The sequence below is a fragment of the Camelus ferus genome, chromosome 8 (genome assembly GCF_009834535.1).
Source record: "Camelus ferus isolate YT-003-E chromosome 8, BCGSAC_Cfer_1.0, whole genome shotgun sequence".
Classification (NCBI taxonomy): domain Eukaryota; kingdom Metazoa; phylum Chordata; class Mammalia; order Artiodactyla; family Camelidae; genus Camelus; species Camelus ferus.
The window spans coordinates 7,195,046-7,213,971 of record NC_045703.1 but is presented as its reverse complement, the minus strand read 5'-3'; the positions used below and the strand labels follow the sequence as shown (position 1 = coordinate 7,213,971).

Sequence of the window (18,926 nt, the reverse complement as noted above, 5' to 3'; positions counted from 1 at the left end):
CCTGAATAGAGACCATCACAGAAGGAACTTCCGATATGTGCTGCCTCATTAATGAGGAAAGTGAGACCCAGAGTGAGCGAGTAACTTAGTGACACAGCTAGTAAGTGGTGGGGGTGACAGCTGAACCCAGGAAGGTTTACTCCAAACACTACCTTATTTCATTCTCCTTTTTTTTTTTTGTAAATACAGGAATACACGCGTGACAGAAAACTGTCTAAACGGTGGTTGCATAAAACACACCGCTCAGCCAAGTCAGTGGTGGCTCCAGTGGCCTGATGCGGGGTCTTAGGGCTGGGCACGCTCCTCCTCCACTGTCATGCTGACACACGATGATTCCACATATAAGTGATACCATTTTTAATAATTTTTATCTTTTTATAATGTTTTTTAAAAATTTTATTTTATTGAGTTATAGTCAGTTTACCATGTTGTGTCAGTCTCCAGTGTAGAGCACAATTTTTCAGTTATACATCAACATACATGTATTCATTGACATAAACCGCAAAATCTTGTATATATTTCCCTGTGCTTTACAGTATAGTCTTGTTTGTCTAGTCTGTATATGCCTGTCAGTATCTACAAATTTTATTATATATTCCTGATATTAATCCTGTGTTTGTTATGTGTGATAGAATTGTCTTCTTAAAATATGTGATTTATCTTTTAATTCTTTTTATGATGAACCTGCAATGTGAGACCAAAAAAAAAGAAAAAGATTCATGTCCAAAGGCAGCCCACCCCCACCCCATTCACCAGGAAAGCTGAGGGCAGGGCCCCTGTGTAAGCAGGAGAACTAGCAAGAGGCGCTCGGTGAGGGGATCGGGCCTTGGCACGTGGCCACTCAAGGCCAGGCCGGCCCCTCCCACGTCCCTCAGGCGCGGGACCGCGCGCTGCGCTCCCGGCGGGTGGCAGAGCCCCTCCCCCACCCCTAAAGCGTTCCCCGCAGGTGGAAGGTCAGCGGCCTCGCGGGACAGGCGGCGGTTGCGCGCCCAACGGCTCGGGCTCTGTCTCGCCCCTCGGCCCAGCCCCCTCCCGGGTCCCCGCCAAGGCCTCGCTCTTCTGTCGAGCCCCGCGCAGTGGGCCCCGGCGCTCGGGCTGCTCTCCGAGCTCCCAGCCCACCCGGAGCAGCGCGCCGCCGCATCGCCGGAGTGCGGGCTCTGCCGGCCGAAGCCGCAGGCTGCTGAGGGGACTGGGGGCGCGCCCTCCCTGCCTGGCTCGCTTGCCGCCTCCCGCCGCCGGCGAGTGCGATGTGCCCCCGCCGCTGCTCCCGCGGCCGCTGCCTTCGCCGCCGCCGCCGATGCAGCAGCCCCCGCTGCTACCAATGCCCCCACCGTCGCTGCTGCAGCCGCCGCTCGCCGCCGCCTCTGCCCCCGCCGCCGTCGGTGACTGACGATCGGGCTGAGGAGCTCCGCTCGCGCCCAGGACCGACCCCGCTGCTGGCGGCCGCGCCTCTGAGGTAAAGTTCGCTCCACGTTGGGGTTGGTCGGCCCGGCTCGGCGGCAGCCTCGCGGCGCCGGCTCGCCCCTGCCCGGGTGGGGCCAGGCGGGCTGGGGTCCCGGGCTGGGTGCGGTGCGGCGGGGGGGACAGCGCCGCCGGCGGCGGCCGCCAAGATGTGGGGCGAGGACCCCGCGGGCGGCGCGAGGCGCGGGCGGGAAGGCGCCACAGGCCGGGTTGGGGTGGAGGGCGCCGCGGGCTCCCGGGGCGGCGAGGGGGCCGCGGGCGAGGGGGCCGCGGGCGGGCGGGCCGGGCTGGCGGCAGAAGTCGCCCGAGAGGTGTGAGTGGTGCGTGTGGTGCGGCGGGAGTGGGGCCCGGGGGGAGGTGGGCGAGCTGGGAACCGGCCGGGCTTCTTGGGGGAGGGCTCGGCGGTGGGGAGCGCAGCCCCCAGTGCTCCCTCCTCGGCGGGGTCCAGACAGTGCCCTTGGGAGTGGGCACTTTAGGCAGGAGGGAGGGAGCTAGTTATGTTTGTCTTCTATTTTGAAGTGAACTGTATCCTTCATTTAAGATTAAAAAGTCAGTTGTTGATGTACAGTTTATTTATTTATTAAACTTTAATTTATGAAATGGCTTTTTCTGCTTATGAGAGTGAGAGGATGTGTGTCTGTGTCTTTGGGTATGAGTGAATGTATGCTCATGTGTGTGCCTAAACTCTCAAAACTGAGCAATTGTAAAAAAAAAAGGGGGGAAATATCTTCACGTTTTGCACAAAAACAAGTGATCAGCAGTGAGTTAGGAGTATGGGTGACTAATAATTTAGAGAACATTTAAACATATTTTAAAAGGAAATTAAAATTATTCTTTCTAGGAGTGTGGCCCTGGGTATTGACAGATGCAAACCTTGCGAAGGGTGACATTGATGGTGTTTGTAAGTCAAACCTGGCAATGTGACTTAAAGTCTTTAGGTCTTTCATCTCAGGTATTAAAGTTACTTATGCAGGTGTGAGTACTTCCTGGTTGAACATGGATGCTGTGATTGTCACTTTCTGTTCTCTGATCCTACAGTGTGTGGAGTTTACTGTACTTGGAAGTACATCCAGGCCGTGACATGGAGTGTTTTTGGCTACTGTCTAGATCTTTGTAATGAATGCTTTCCATGTGCTCTGTTATTTCTTGATGTGGTTGTATTTTTGGACCTATTGTAAGATCCTTTGCCTCCAATTTGTATTACAAACTATGCTGTAATTTTGGAATTAAACACACACACACTGTTCCATCAATCTGAGTTCTTCCTGGGCAGGGTCACATTTGTACATCCTAGTTCCCTGGATTGGTAAGTGGAGATGACCACCCAACTAACAATAGTAAGTGTGCTTTTAGGAAGAAGTCATGCAAAGGTTTGATTGAAGGAAATGTATCAATGAGAAAGGTTAATTCTAGAAGTTGTTCTCTTTTCTTTTAGGTAAAATTATACGAATATCATCTTGAAAGGCTCTAGAACTCTCCTAGTTTCTATCCATGAGTTCCCTGATTCTGTTAGATGTTCCCAGTTACTGCATACTGAGCCCCAGGCTCTCCAGCTTTAGGTTGGTTCTTGCCACCACTGGACAGCTGAGTGTCTGTCCTGAAATTAAAAGAACAATTTTATAAAGACTCTGTGATATCATGCATGTATTAAAAGACGTGTGGCCCATTTAGCTGTCCTCATGTAATCATCTCTCCTAGACAGCCTTCCCACTCTCTCTCTGTCAGGTTCAGCCTTTACTCACCTTGGTTCGTGTTTACTTCCCGAACCCTGATGCCCACAGCAATACTCATTCTATTCGTAGTAATACTTTTGTGTCCTTTACCTTTTCCAGGAACCTTCTTCTACCTTCCACTGTAGCAGAAGCAGCTTGATACTCTTACTAGTGTGTCATGTTCCTAGAAACCTTCTCAAGTCACTGACATGCGTGGCTGGCTTACGATGAGGAAGGAAGCCTCCCAGGAGACTCATGGGGAGAGTTGTATAGGCCCCCTCGCTCAGTTCTGAGTCCCTCCTTGTGTTACCCAGAGAGCAGAGCTGGAGGTTAGGATTTTCAGTCTTATCTAAACTAGCTCAAGAAATGCACTCCATACCTGGAGACTGCCTGCGAGCCCTCCCCCTCCTCTGGGCTGGCTGCCCGGTGGGAGAACTGTGCTGGTTGTTGGTATTAACTGAGACTCTTGGAGGTCAGCCACCTGAGGGGTAATTTCCGTGAGCACTGATCTCATCTCCTTGATCTTATCTCTCTGACCGGTTTTAAAATTACTCACACTTGGAATTGCAGTTGCTGATGTGATTCAGGGCCTTGGGGACATTTGGTCCTTTCCTCGGGGTTGGTCCATCTTCTCACAGAAGCAACTCCTCTGGGGATGGAGGGCCCTGGAGCTAAACAACTTCCCTTCTCTTTTTTCCCTTCCCCTCCTCTTCCTGCCTGTATCAGATTGAGTTCACTGTTAAACTCTGCTTCCTGGTGGATTTAGTCCTGAATTGGAAATTAAGGGAAAATGTCTTGGACTCTTTCGCTCATTTCCTTTGTGAACATTAGAAAATTAGTCTGCTTTTCTGTGATCCTTAACCAGCTCTGACAAAGGAAGAGATTATATATTGAGTTTTTTAAGGTTATATGAAAACTAAAACATGTTAGAGTGAACTAAGATCACGTTAATAGTGCCTGCCATTTAATCCTTTTCCATTCTTGTTTATTTTTTGAATGTGTAGAACATTAACATGCTTCCAAAAGTCAAACGTATTCTAAAATGTGTATGCAAAGGGGTATCTCTCCCTCTCGGATCCCTTCTCTGTGCCCTTTGTGTAACTTTCTGCATGAGTTTCTAGTTTCTCCCTCTCTTCCTCTCTCAGCAGAAATTAACATGTGTTTTCTTATTTTCTCTTGTTTGTACACAAAAGATAGTATACTGTGTGTGCTATTTTAGACTTTGCCTTTTTCATTTAATGATATATCCAGGAAATGGCTCTGCATGATTTCAGAAAGATAGTCCTCATTCTTGTTTTCACAGCTGCATAGTATTCCACTGTATACTTGTACCACAGTTTATTCCACCAGTCTCCAGTTTAGGGGCATTTAAGTAGTTTACAAATTATTTCTGCAGTTATGAATAACGTTGCCATCATTTTTGTCATGTTGGAAGTATAGCAAATGTATACGTGTTTTTGTCATGTTGGAGGTGTATCTTCAGGTTAGATCCTTAGAAGTGGGATTACTGGGTCAAAAGTTATAGACATTTTCCTACATAGGAGCTGTACTATTTGGAATTCCCTTTAGCAGTGGATAAGTACTGGTTTTCTTATAGCCTCCCCAGCAGAGTGTATGGTCAAGCTTTTGAATCTTTGCTAATAATGTGATGGGTGAGAAATGGTATCTCAATATGTAGTTTTAATTTGTGTTTCACCTGTTATGAAGTTGAACATTTTCTCCTACTTTAATGTCTATCTTTCTGTCTTTGTTTTTTGTGAAATGTCTGTACTTGTCTTTTGTCCATTTTTTTCTCTTTCTATTTTTTCTTTTCCCCTAAATTAAAAAATAATTCTTTATATAATCTATATGTAGACATTGTATTTAAATATATATATAAACATATACATAAAATCTATATAATATTAATATTAAGGAGATTAGCCATTTATCTGTCTTACATAGTTGCAAGTATTTTCTCCTAATTTGTCATCTGTCTTTTAGCTTTTCTTATAGTGTTTTGCCATGGAAAAGTTTAAAACAAAATTTATGTAGTCAATTTTTTTTCTTAAAAATTGGATGGTTAGAAAGCCTTTTTCTAAACCCATGTTATGGAGTGATACCTATTGTTTATTGAGAGTGTGTAAAAGTTACTCAGTGAAGGACTTCTCACATATTAATCATTGAAAGAGACAGGTGGGCCTTGGCAGGTGCCTATCTTCAGTCCCTACCAGCCGTATGACCTTGCACATGGGTGTATTCTGAGTTTCAGTCTCTTCATCTCTAGAAAGGGAATAACAATAGCTTCCACCTCATAGAGTTGTGAGAGTCACTTGAGTTCATAGTGGAAAAGGGCTATGACCAGTTCCTGATACATAATGTTGGATACAGGTTGGCTATTTAAGTTTGTGCCATGATATTTCAGTTTTAAATGTAAAGATGATAACCCAACACCCCATTCTTCAATTAAGAAAATTCTGTCACCACTTAAATGCTGCTTACATTTCTTTTACCACCAGTCTTAAAGATCCACCATGAAACAGGGTCTTGTTTTTTGTCCATTTTGTCTTATAGTAGCTTAAGTCAGATACTCAGATCTGCGGCTTCTGGTGGAAAGGCTGAAGGAGAAAAGTTTTGGACATGGCAAGAGCAGATGCACTGTAATTTTCAACTATTAATGCTCATGTTTTGTTAGTCAAATATGAATAATTAATTATAGTTATTGATGCCTCTAAAATGAGGTATTCATACAGTAAATTTTTTTTTTGTTACTAGAGTTTATTAGGGATTGAATTCAACATTTTACAAATAATCATGGTGCCAGGTGCTCCATGGCTGGGCTGCAGGGTGCATTCTGTGTGCACTCACCTCCTGTGGTGGAATCCTGTAGTTTGCAGGAAGAATTCTTGGTGATCAGAGAATCATTGATAAAGCCTTGAGTTGGAAATGTTTTTGCTCCTGCTTATGCTTGCTTTTTAATGATAAATTAAATTTTAATTTCATTTTATTTTCATTTCATTTTTAGCAGGTTGGTTTGTTGAGATTGGTGAATCTTTCAGTCTTTGGCCTGTGACTTCCCAGTCACTGGACTTTGAGATCTGCATGCATTGCTTTGCAAATATGAAGCATCTGCTTATTTGCAACCATCTTTGCAGATATGAAGCATCTGGTTTTATTAAAGCAGATACAGGTGCCTTAAACCCCTCCCCAATTTAGTTCTGTAGTGAGATTTCATTACCACCACCATGTTCCTTTTTTTTAGTGAGAACTTTGAGTTGATGTTTGAGCAGACCAGTTGGTTTTGGGGTTTACCTCAGTTGGCCATAACCAAAAAGTCCTAGAGCCATTGTCTTAGATTATTTAGCAACTTTCTCCTCTTTATTGCTCTCCTATGAATAGAAAGTATTTTTACTTCCTGTTTTAGCCTTAAAATTTAATTATGATACTATAGCTAGCATTTTTCATAGGTAGCATTTGAAACCATCGTAGTTAGCTCTACAGAGTTAAGTACTCTGCCTTTAATTTACTTGCTTTGGAATGGCTAGAATAGTTGTCTATGTTGTATTCTTCTGAATTTATTCTAATTTGGGGATATTGCAGTTCTTATTTTATGCATTCTGTCTGAAAAGTCTTATTAATGCTTTTAATCTCCCACAGCACATAATATAGAAAATACTCAATATTAGTTGATTTGATGTCTTTTTTCTTTCTCATTCTCTGCCCATGTTTCCCCATATGATGTCATGATGAGAAGCTTCCATTCATTGCAAGTTGATACATTAATTGTCTATTTTGATGTCTTCAGGTTACCAGAGAGAACTTCTCTATCAGAAGGAAGATGGCTCTTTCAGTGCTTTTGGGGATGGTGACCCTTCTGGGAGCACGTGGTAAGTGTTTTTGCTAATGGAACAGATACATGTCACAGAATGGGCTCTCACTAGGTCATGATGGCCATGAAATTGATGGAAGTGCCTGTGTATCAACTTGGAAGCTGCTTTTCCCATACCATGGCTTTAAAAGAGATTCTCCCTTTAAAAACTGGTTTTAAAACCGTAATAAATCAGATGTTTTTATTTAGAGAAGATAAGTCATAAATCCTCTTTTTTGGTGGGAAAAGCTGCAATAAAATACTTTATGATAATAGTGCAGCTGGCAAGAAAAATTGGTTAGAAATACAGGGTGATTGTAACATAGTTCTTTTTTTAATCAGACACAGTCAACATGAACTTTGTGTTAATTCAGTGTAGTTTCTTTAAGGTTATTTTTTGTGAAAAACACAGTGATGGGATTAAGTCATGAACATCCAGAGTTTGCTCCAGCATGAAATCTCTGTGTGGCTGATTTTGGATGATTAGTTTCCTTGTACTATCTTCAGTTTCATTTTTCACTCAGAAAAAGACTAGTTGTATCAGTAGGGTTAGACAAGGTGTGTGGTGGTAACAACAATCCTCTACATCTCAGTAGTTTATTATCCGCAAGTTTCTCTTGTGCTCAAGCTGCATTTCCATTGTGTGTTGTCAGCAGGGGGCACAGCAGTCTTTGTTTCAGCCACCATCTCACCATCTCACCAGATGCCCCAGGCTTGTCAGCCTGGGGACCGACGGCTGGCGTATTCAGTGCTGGCAATTAGAAGCTTCAGCCTCAATGTAATATTTACCACTTTACTCTGATCAGAGCTGGTCCCATGTCCGTGCCTAACTTCAAGAGGGCAAGAAAGCAAATTCTGCATACTCAGAGTGGGAGAGAACTGCATAATGTTGCATATTAGTAATGTTCACCACACTAAGTCTTTTACAGGGTGAAACAGATCTGCTTCACATTTTCTTTTGGCACGAGTCAGGCTATAGATCCATAAATAGAATGGATATAGATCCAGAAATAGGTCTCAGGGTTTTATTGCATGATGTTCTTTGTGCCTCAATATTGAGTGTTCGTAGCAGAGATTGGCACATTTTTTCCGTAAATGTCAGATAGTGAATATGTTAGGCACTGCAGGCCACATAGAGTCTGATGCATATTCTTCTCCCTGCCTTCCTTTCTCTCTCTCCCTTTCCTTCTCTCTTTGAAAACCATTCTTGGGTGTAGGGTTGGGGGTTGGTGAGGGGGAGGCACATATAAACACACGGTGGGCTGTGTTTGGCCCACAGGCTGGAATGTGCTGATTCCTGTCCTGTAGGAGAAAAAAATGTCCATTTCCTCTACTTCAAAGTACGACAGTTTGATTGTGAACTATGTATACTTCATCCACTGCTTTAGGGTTGAACAAAGTATGTAATGAGATCTTCCTTGGTAAATACCGGGAATAGTCCAAAGATAAATAACCTTGGACAATTTATTTAACTCTTTCTGAGTATCCAATTCTCAACCTATAAAATAATGAGGCAGGCTTAGATGGTTTCTGTGTTCTTTCCCAACTCTGATATTTTGTGAGTTGACGGGGAATTTCCTGGCCATTGTAAGTGGAAACCACGCCCACTGGCCCAGCTGAGTTGTTTACTTTGTTGTCTCTTTGTCGTCTGTCTTCCCTTTGTTCTTTCTTCAGGGATTTGCCCTTTGTTCAATCTTCTGATGGGGAAAAATGTCTTGTTATGTTGACGTTTTCTTGCTCAGTGTAATTTGGAGGCCTTTATAAAGTGTATTTTATGTAATTTCCCCCCCTTTTCACCAAGGTTGTCAGCTTTTGTTTTGCAATATTTCCTTGAAGCTGATCCTTACATAGACATTGATCAGAACGTGTTACACAGAACATACACTTGGCTCCAAGGACCTCAAAAGTCTAGTGGTGAATTTTGGGAACCTGGAAGAGTGATCCACAGTGAACTTCAAGGTGGCAATAAAAGTCCCGTAACCCTTACGGCTTCTACTGTGACTTCTCTCCTGGGCTATAAAAAGTATCAGGTATTTAATCTGTAATTTAATAAATAATAGGTAGAAAATCACAAGGAAGGTAAATCTTGATGGATCAAATATGCATCCGGAAATAGAGTTTTGCGGCTTTACATCACATTCGAAGTCTTGAATTTGAGTACTCTCGCGCTTTGCATTTGTGGGCACGTTCGAAAATCTAAGAATGAAAACATTGACCCACTCTTTTAGAGTAACTGAGAGAATTCTAAAAATATGTCCTAATGTAAATGATGTTGTTACTAGTGTGAAAAGTCAGTACATCTTTTATCATTGGGAAGTTAACTTCTTAGGGGAGAGAAAATTCTTCCAAATTTCAGTTGTGAAGGATTGTTTTATTTCTAAAATAGCATGGAACAGTTATAATGTCTGCTAATTTAGTAAAAAAAAAAAAGTACACCCACACTCTAAAAAGTGTCTGAAGTGGGCATGGATGTCTGGGTGAAAACGAGTGAGCATGGAAAGTTATGCTAATGAGCTTAATTTTGCCTCGGAGCTGTCCCAGTGATTGACGCCTTTACTGTTTCATGCAGACTGCAAATGATCAAAAACAGCTGTTCTCTATATTAAGCTACTGCTGTTTTCCCAGCCCATTACTGGACATGTAGAGGATAAACTTTCAGCTGTATTTAGAGCTTCAACACCTGAGATCAAATATGAGCAGTATCCTTCTCAGGCTGTGTTTAATGCTCCCTTCTTAGTTCATGATAGTCAACTGGAGAAATACTGGCAAATACTTTGTATTTTTTATTCCCTCTAAGGAATAGTGCCTATTTGCATGTAAAACCTGAAAAGCAGTGTTATTTTCAAAATGCAAGGCAGATCTTTAAATGTCTGTGATCATCATGAGTGGTTCCCATTGCCTAGGACAAAGTCAGGTGCTTAACAGACACTGAAACTGTTTTTTGAATGAATGTTTGAAAATGCTTTTTATTTAAAAATGTGGTAATGGGTTATTTTGAATAGTAGAATATATATATTTTTTTCTTTCCAGCCTAATATTGATATGCAGGAGTCTGTCAACTTTTTGGAGTCTGAATTTGATAGAGGAATTTCAGACAATTACACGCTGGCTCTTGTAACTTATGCGCTGTCATCTGTGAGGAGCCCTAAAGCCAAGGAAGCTTTGAATATGCTGACGGGGAGAGCGGAACAAGAAGGTAACGCGGGGAGCCTTTCCTGTACTCCAGGTCATGTACGTGATGGGAGCAGGTTTTGTAAACCAGATACAAAGCAGATTTCGTATGAAGTGGATTTCGTTTACATCTTTTGAAAATGAAACGGCAGAATGGGTGTGATGTAGCCATCTGCTGCTACTCTCCCCAAGAGTTTTCCAGACAATTTTGGTCTTGGGGTGTTTCTTTCTTTTAGATATTTCTGCCCTGTGTCAGTTACCCTGTGAGTTGTGTGATGTCATTTCTGGTTTGGTGGCCTTCGGCGGTCACTAAGGCCATGGGTTTTAGAGAGACTCAGGCTCAAGTTCTGGCTCTTGTCATTTAGCTTTATGAGCTTCAGTTTCCCTAACTGTAAAATGGGAATAACACCTATTTTCGGGTTGCTGTGAGGATGAAATGAGATAATGTACAGGGACTGCCATATAGCAAGTGTTCAGAAATGTGAATTAAAATGCTAATTAATTTTATTAATGGAAACACAAATGCCAAAAAAGATGCTGTGAGGTGGGTGTGTAATTTTTTAACAGTTTTGGGATGGGGACTGCTTATGGGCTACAACAGGACAAGTGTAGGTGTTGTTACTTCCCAAACGGCCTCTGTGGTCAGAGATCCCGGGTTTTGTGTGTGTGTGTGTGTGTTGAGGGGGGAATGGGTGGGCAGAAATAATTTTAGGTAATGTTGACTGATTCACATCTCTTATACTTCAAGAAAGGGTAACTGTGGAAAATATTTAGAGACTTCTGAGACTGTAAGAAGTATTGCCTTGTTATTAGCAGTAATTTAGATTAAATCCTCAGTAGCTAGTGCAGTGCTGGAGATGAGAAGATGATTGCACAGAACCTGAAGTAGGCCTTGGCATTTCTGCTTCTCTGCTTGGCTAAGTGGTAGTTATTTCACATTCCACCCAAGTGTAGTCATCTTCTGAGTAGTAATATTTGAGAGAGAGGAGGGTGTATGGACTGGGATGTCCCTTGGGGGGCTAGCAGAAATATCTCTAGGAAGCTTGTAGAGTTGTCCAGGGTTCCTCATTTTTTTCCTGGGGTCTTGGATTTTGAATGTATAACACCAACTTTCATTTAATGAAAAAAAGAAAGAGACTTTCCCAGAACATTAGAGCTGGTTAACGACAGACTCCCAGAACAGGATTCTTTCCAGTATGTCCTAAAATATTTTGGGATGGTCTGGAATACAGTATTTTTTTTTAATTTATAGTTGTTTGGTCTTAGCCAAACATATGGAATTTCTCTTGGGAAAATATTTCCATCAAAACGTCCTCAAATATAAGTAATAGGAAAAGGATGAAAATTTATATGTTGTAATAGTTTTAAAGGGGACATGTAAGTACATGTTGGTGTGTGTATGGATATACATATATTTGCTTGGCATAAATATACACATATATAGAAATATATATATATTTATGCTGGTAAAGGAGATCTTGGACCAGTGTAGGAGTGTTTAATGGTATAAAATGTAATTTTTCTGTAATTGGTGAGAATGTTACTACTTTTCTTTTGCAGGAGGCATGCAATTCTGGGTGTCATCAGTGTCCAAACTTTCTGAATCCTGGCAGCCAAGCTCCCTGGATATTGAAGTTGCAGCATATGCACTGCTGTCACACTTCCAGCAGCATCAGGCTGCCGAGGGAGTCCTGATAATGAGGTGGCTCAGCGCACAAATAGCTTCGGAGGTTTTGCATCTACCCAGGTGAGTCATGATCACTTTAAATTTCTTTAACTATATGTATATGTATCTGTGTATATACTGTATGTATATATGTAAAGTAACGTAACTAGTTAACTAACTATATATATATTACAAATCAAATGTTTAAGTTGCTAATTTTAATTTTTTCTCATCACTGATATAAACATCATATCTGATATTTACTTGGGATAAATTGATTCCTTGTCTTATTAGCCATTTTTCATCCATGGTACCTATTGCAGTAGGAGTTCAGTTTCATTCAGCAAATGTTTTCTGAGCCTTTCCTGTACTCCAGGTCAAGCAGATGCAAAGATGAGTCAAGGAGAGTTCACTCCCAAGGAAGATGGATGAATGTGTAGAGGTGTCCTAAACAAAACTGAAGTTCATGCTTTGGAGAACTTGATAGATACTCACATGCACAAGCTTTTTTCTTTTCTCAGCAGGACACCATTGTGGCCTTGAAGGCCCTGTCTGAATCTGCAGCCCTCATGAACACAGAAAGGACAAACCTCCAAGTGACTGTGATGGGGCCCAGCTCACCGAGTCCTGTAAAGTTTCTGATTGACACACAGAACCGCTTCCTCCTCCAGACGGCAGAGGTGGGGACAAGGGGTGGTTGGTGATCTGAATTTCTGTGTAGATGGTTCCTTCTGCTGGAATAGGGCTTTGTTTCCATTCTGTTGATTTCAACAAAGGCTTGTTCCCAGCCCTGTCCTGGAGGAACGAATGTCCTTTGGTTGAATATGCTGAGCTGGGGAGGGGAGGAGGGTTTGAGAACTTTGGAAAGATTGGGAAAAGCAGAAAACATGGGCCTTGTCTTATTGGGAAAGGAATGAACACCTGCTGAGTTCCTGTTCTTGGCAGGCCCTGTGCTGGATTTCCTTGCATGTACTATTGCATTTACTTCTTAAACTGACACTAGGAAGTAAGCACTTTTATCCCCAAGGGACACATGATAAAACTAAGGTTAAGAGAGTTTTCATAACTTGCTCAAGATCATGTTACTAGTCACAGCAGAACTAGGATTTGAACCCACGATTGCAAAGACCATGTTCTTTTTGGCTGCACCACATGTCCTCTTAAGAGAATTAATGAAACCAGTAGTAGAATTCTTTCTTTCAAATGGAATAAAGGACTACGCTAGACCCTAACTTATTCCCTTGGTTAACCTTGTAGGAAGTTGAAGGTAATGGATAACTTCAGGACTAGAAACTAAGGAGGAGGAGTGACGGCAAAGGACAAGGAAGGACTAACGTTGGACTAGTCAGTGATGATGTCCCACTGCATTCTCAGGAAGGCCAGGGGCTTTGATGCTGAGGGAGGCGTGAGGAGGGAAATGGCTTCTGTTTCTTGTCTTTCATGCTTCGGCCTCTGCAGAAGGACAGACCTGTCCACAGCACGAGTGTGTCCTTCCTCGGCCTTCCCCTCCCTTATCTGGTTGACCCATCAGTTTTGACATGTGAGGGTGTGTTGTAAACTTCTTAGAGCTTTACAGTGCCGATTTCTTAGACTCCCAGGGAGGGGTAACGGTGGTCTCTTGTGCTGGTTGAGGACCTCGATATGGACAGTTAGCCTTATTCACTTTTTTCCCACTTCATTCAGCTTGCTGTGGTGCAGCCAATGGCAGTTAATATTTCTGCAACTGGTTTTGGATTTGCTATTTGTCAGGTATGTAATCATGTTTGTTTTTGTTTGTTAACTATGACTTGCTGTAATAATTCTTTGGTTTGGGGCACTGCTCAATCTTTAACTTAGATAATGTAAAATTCTTAATGATTAATTTCTATGACTTAGGCAAGATAAATCACTCTTTAATAAAAGGAGTTAGAGAGATTACTAGCTAGTGAGAAGACGGCAACTATATGGTTTGATAATCCTTTGGAAGAAATTATTCTTGAGTATTATACGCTTTTTGAAGTGAGAATTAAAATCCTCCAATATGATTCATGTGAATTGTTGGGAAATCTCGCCTTTTTTTGTTAAAATACAGCTCAGAAATTGTGACACTTGGTAGAGTTTCTACTGTGATTTGATAAGTAGCATTTTACTTAAAATTTCTTAATGTTCATCTAAAAAATAAAGGTTAACATGATATTACAAGTAATTGACTTGAAGATAGGAAATGTGCCCCTTTGATGTAAAATTTTATATTATAGTAAATAAAGCAAGTAGAGCATGATGTGTTCAGTGCTCTGGTGTAGGAAGGAAATCTGAAGAAATTGACCCTTTATGGTGTAATTGGGCTGGAATAAAATGGAATCAGTAGGTAAAATCCTGAATGGAAGTTATTATACTTAATACATGAAAGTCATAGGGACTTCCCATATTCTTGGGACACAAAATAATATGTAACAGTGCCAAAAAAGATCATTTGCTTCGTTAGAAAAAAATCCAAACAAACCTTGAAAGATTTACTGAGAAAGTTAAAAAAGGCTGTTATAGAGAAGAGGTGCTTTTTCAAAAACCAGTACAACTGTTCTAGTTGGGGGAACAGAAACACTTAGCAAAGTAGGGCACATAGTCAGGTATAATTTGGAAGCTTCCAAATAATGTGAAGATTATTTTGTACGATACTCAAAACACACAGTAAATGTCTTTTAAAAACCAAGGAAAAATCCTAGTTAAAAGGAACAGTATTCAAAGTATTCAATGAAAAGGTCAGAAAGAGCGAATAATTTGTGTTGATCTTTACTGACAAAGACAATGTGAAAACTGTCACTCCTGAGCTGTCTTTCAAAGCAAAGAGTAAATCCAAAAGTAAACACATTGGATATATTTAGATACAATTGAAAAATTATGTATACTTAAACCACCATATTGCTTGGAATTCATTCTTTATAAGCCAAATGTAGATAAATGACTGAATCCAGACAGTTTTTATTTGAGGTTTGAAGGACACTGCAGTAAATATGGCACCTACTGGTCAGCACACTCATCAGTCCCATGTCTGTACCTACATGCAGAAGACAAAGGGAGGGACCACTAGGCACTTCATGTAATGGAGAAGAAAACTGCAAAAATGCTGGTCACCTGGGAATAGGTACTGACATTTCCTTTAGTTGATATTTTTGTAAGTGCTCTAGGAAAAAGGAGGGCAAAGAAACTCAGGTTTGCAGTCAGTGTTCACCTCTTTTGGGTGATGGAAAGCAATCTACTGGAAATAAACTGCAAGATCTCTTGAAGTTCTCTGAGTGAGTAGTTGATCTCTACTATGGGCCAAATGTAAACTCTTAACACTTAGTTGTAGCTGGATGTTAATTGTGGCCCAGGGGACAAACCTCGTAGTTGTGCTTATTTCCTGATGAGATTGGTCTCTAAAGGAAAATTGCATGTCACAGGAAAGGGGGCAGGGAAATCACAGAGGCTGTCTCTCCAGTTTGATGAGAGACTCCAAGAATACTCCAAGAATATCCTACAATTTTAATTGTAGCTTAGGAAAAGTTGGAGAATGTCCAGACTAAGATATTCCAGATGATGAAGAGAATGAAGGATTATATGATCTAGGTGAGGCACAATCAAAAATTGGAACTCTTAGGTTTGAAAGATGAAGGCTTAGAGAGAGGTGTTTTTAAAGTATGTAAATCCGCAGTGGATGCTAAGTGTTGAGTTCTGAGGTATATGTGTGTGAGAGAGAGACAGATTTAAGTATAAGTAAAATAAAATACAGTATTACATAGTAATTGTAAGGCTTATGAATCTTGGTATCAAAGAAAGCAGAAGAGGTAAAGAATTTAAATAGATTCCTATTCAAGTTGGCATAAGGCAGGCATAGGGAATTTTGAGTACACTCCCAAGCTTCTGATCTTAGGATCTCTTTGAGAAAAACACTGGCCCTCACACTGCCCCACAGTGTCCCCTCAGCACCATTCAAATTGGTGTTGCCGAAAAAGACCTAGTTGACTTGAAATCCCCCGTGTATTTCATCATCTTTGGAAAGCATTTTATGATCAAAAAGAATCCTTGGCAGTTGAACAAGTTTCTGTTCAACCAAGGATCTTGGATGAAGACATGTTGATTTATCTTACTGATAGTTTGTAAGGTTCCAGTTTCTGAAAAATGACTCCAGTTGGGCAGCTGGATGCTCCAGTTAGGAATTAGTGGATGCTTTCAAGAAAGTTGGCAGTAGTTTCATTTTTACCCTCAAGGGCTTTACATTCTTTGAAAAAGCAATAACCATCAATATCATTCACAATGGTCTAGGATACTTGGAATGTTATGGAACAATTTCTCAATTTAAAAAATCATTATTTATAAATGTTCATAATTATATTTGTTGATTATGATACTTAGTTAGTAAAACTAATTTTTTTCTACGTTGACAATTACAAATTTAGTTGGGTTTGTCCCAAAGAGAATCATTACCTAATATTTAGAATGTATAATGAAGGCAGTTTATTGCTACTAATTTATTATTTATACTAATTTGTTATTTATTGCAGCTTAATATTATTTATAATGTGAAAGAGTCTGGATCTTCTAGAGTCCGAAAATCGATCCAAGATCAAGAAGCCTTTGATTTAGATGTTGCTATAAAAGATAATGAAGATGGTATCAATCCCTTGGATTTGAATGTGTGCACAAGGTTGGTATCTAAGTCCCTCCTCCTCCTCTTTCTCCTTAAAAAAATAGCTTTGAAGATTTGATTAAATATATGTTGTTTTTATAATGTAATTACATATATATAGTTATCTAATTATATCAATATAAGGAGTTACATTTAAGAAAGATTTCAGTTATGTGTTACATTTCAGATTACAGACTAGAAGTACTGCTAATTATACTTAAGTATTTATTTCTCAACATGTCCAGATTATTTATAGGTTTTCCTTGTATTTATAACAAGTTTGAATAGAGAAGTTTAATAAAACTCAAGTTTATAAAAGCTTTAAATTCACAAATCATGTTTAATACTCCAAAGTTGGTTATTTCTGTTGGTCATTTTCCTGTTAAATAATTATATCAGGTTCATATTTAGCCTTAATAAAAGCATGCAAATTCAGTGAAGAGAATAGTTTTTTTAGATACAGTGAAAATATTCCAGTTTAAAAGGTCCTCATGTTGGGAAATTAGGCTCTTCCACCTTCTGGGAGTACTTGCTGAGGTGACTTAAATTTGGTCTGTGTCCTGAGCATCTGAGGATCTTATTAAGTCATAAGGAAAAGGCGTCCACCTCAAGACTGCTGACTTCACAGATTCAGGGTCTTGCTCATTCTACTGCACACCCAAGTTTGAGAGCAACCCCTTCAGAAAGTTCTTGAATCAAGAGGCTTTAGTTTCTTCCTTATCAGTCTATCCTCTTACCTCTGCATGATTTGGTGTTAAGCTGGGTGTTCCTGCAAGATGTGCTGACACTGAGGAGCTGTTGCCTGCCCTTGTTAAGTGTCCCATAGTGTCTGGTTGAACCTGGGCTGTCGATGGGCTAGAAATCATGGCTGTGGTCCTGAGCTGCCAGATGCTCTCAAGGTTATCTCTGGGCATTCCTCCAGGGGGTCAACCTTTTTAGCCACTGCCTGAACCCAACCTCCTCCATTATTGCTACCATCTGGACTATCTTGGGCCTTCTTGTTCCTGATTTTGGTATGAAATGTCATATGTGTTTGCCCCCTCCCTGACCTTATTGGGCATGTTGGACCAGCCGCACGGGATTATCAGAATCTCTGCAGTGGCTTCCTTTCCAGCTGAGAAGAAAGTAGAACTCCCATTATACCTTACTAAGTTTGCAACTGGGCTGTGTTCCAGAACAACAATATCAAGTTGTTATTATTATTGTTGTAAACAACAACCACCTACATTTATCATTGTGTTAGATTGTCACCAGGTTGACCTTTGATAGTCTCAGAGGACAGGGATTCTCTGTGACTGCATATTTGTTGCCATGCAGAAGAAGGAGAGTTTGGGGACCTCAGGACGTGCTTTTAGTAACCAAATTGGAGAAAATTTAGGGAAGGGGCCGCTCAGAAGCGGCTCTTTTCCAAGTGATGTGGAAGTATTTTAACAAGCAGTAAGTCCACACTAATGGGTGACAATTGAAACTTATAGTTACCAGGGGGTAAAGGGGATGAGAAGGGATAACTTGGGAATTTGAAATTTGGACCTCTTGGGGAGTGATGTAAATGTTAGCTGTCTTGATTGTGGTGGTGGCTTCATTGGTGTATACATCCATCAAAATGTATCAAACTGTACATCTGAAATATGTGGTTTACTGTGCATTTATATCTATAATAAAGGTGTTTTTAAAAAAAGCCTTGTCTTTCAGCTCTCAGATGGTTTTGCATCTAGAGTTATGGGTACAGTTTAGGTTCTATCAGTGGGACGCTTCCACTGACACAAATGTCCACAGCAGCTGGCCCCCACTGTCACTGTCTAGTCACCAGCCTTGTAGGACTTTTGATTTTGAGTGGAATAAAGTGCTTTCTGTCTATGTATTAATGTGTATTTGGAGCCTAAAAAAATCTAAGTTCAAACAGTAGCAACTATTAACTGCTTTAGAGCAATTCTAGTCTCTAGTTTGCTAAGCTGAAAATGATAGGAAAATAGATTGTTTGAAATATCCTTGCTTTTCTTTTCTAGTGTTACCAAAATTTGAAGTTGCTTTGGAGATACCATTATATTGTTCTTTAAATGCTAAGAGTTTAAATGGTACCATCACAGCAAAGTAAGTATCCTATTTCTTTTTACGACTAGAAACTGTTATGAAACTGAATGACAAAGAGCTCATTATTTACTCCAGAACATTAGCACAATGTCTTGTTTCACTTACTAAAATTCCCCAATGGATGGGAAACAAATATTTATAATAACTAGGTAGATCTTTGCACTCATTTCTTTGCTCCAAAGCTGCTTCAGTCCTAAAAGGCTGGTGTCTTTCCAAGAGTCATCAAAAGATTTACAGTGTAGATGGTGTCAGATTAAAAAGAAAGTTGTAGCTTTATTCGTCATTCAGCTGACATGGATTAAGGCAATTTACTTCTTAGATGCTAATTGTTCC

At 40.7% G+C, this 18,926-nt stretch overlaps 1 protein-coding gene and 1 long non-coding RNA gene across 2 annotated transcripts in view; both read left to right on the top strand.

Moving 5' to 3' along the window:
* The first annotated feature begins 10,074 nt into the window (after positions 1–10,074).
* Positions 10,075–16,534, top strand: LOC116665514. Its single transcript, XR_004322187.1, has 5 exons — positions 10,075–10,216; positions 11,752–11,938; positions 12,382–12,537; positions 13,541–13,606; positions 16,378–16,534. It is a non-coding gene; the product is annotated as an uncharacterized LOC116665514 (long non-coding RNA).
* A 1,687-nt stretch (positions 16,535–18,221) lies between these two features.
* Positions 18,222–18,926, top strand: part of LOC102507509 (CD109 antigen-like) — a 42,326-nt gene continuing 41,621 nt past the window's right edge. Inside the window, 2 exon segments of the mRNA XM_032485426.1 lie at positions 18,222–18,225; positions 18,509–18,593. Coding sequence (XP_032341317.1) covers positions 18,222–18,225; positions 18,509–18,593 — 89 coding nt within the window.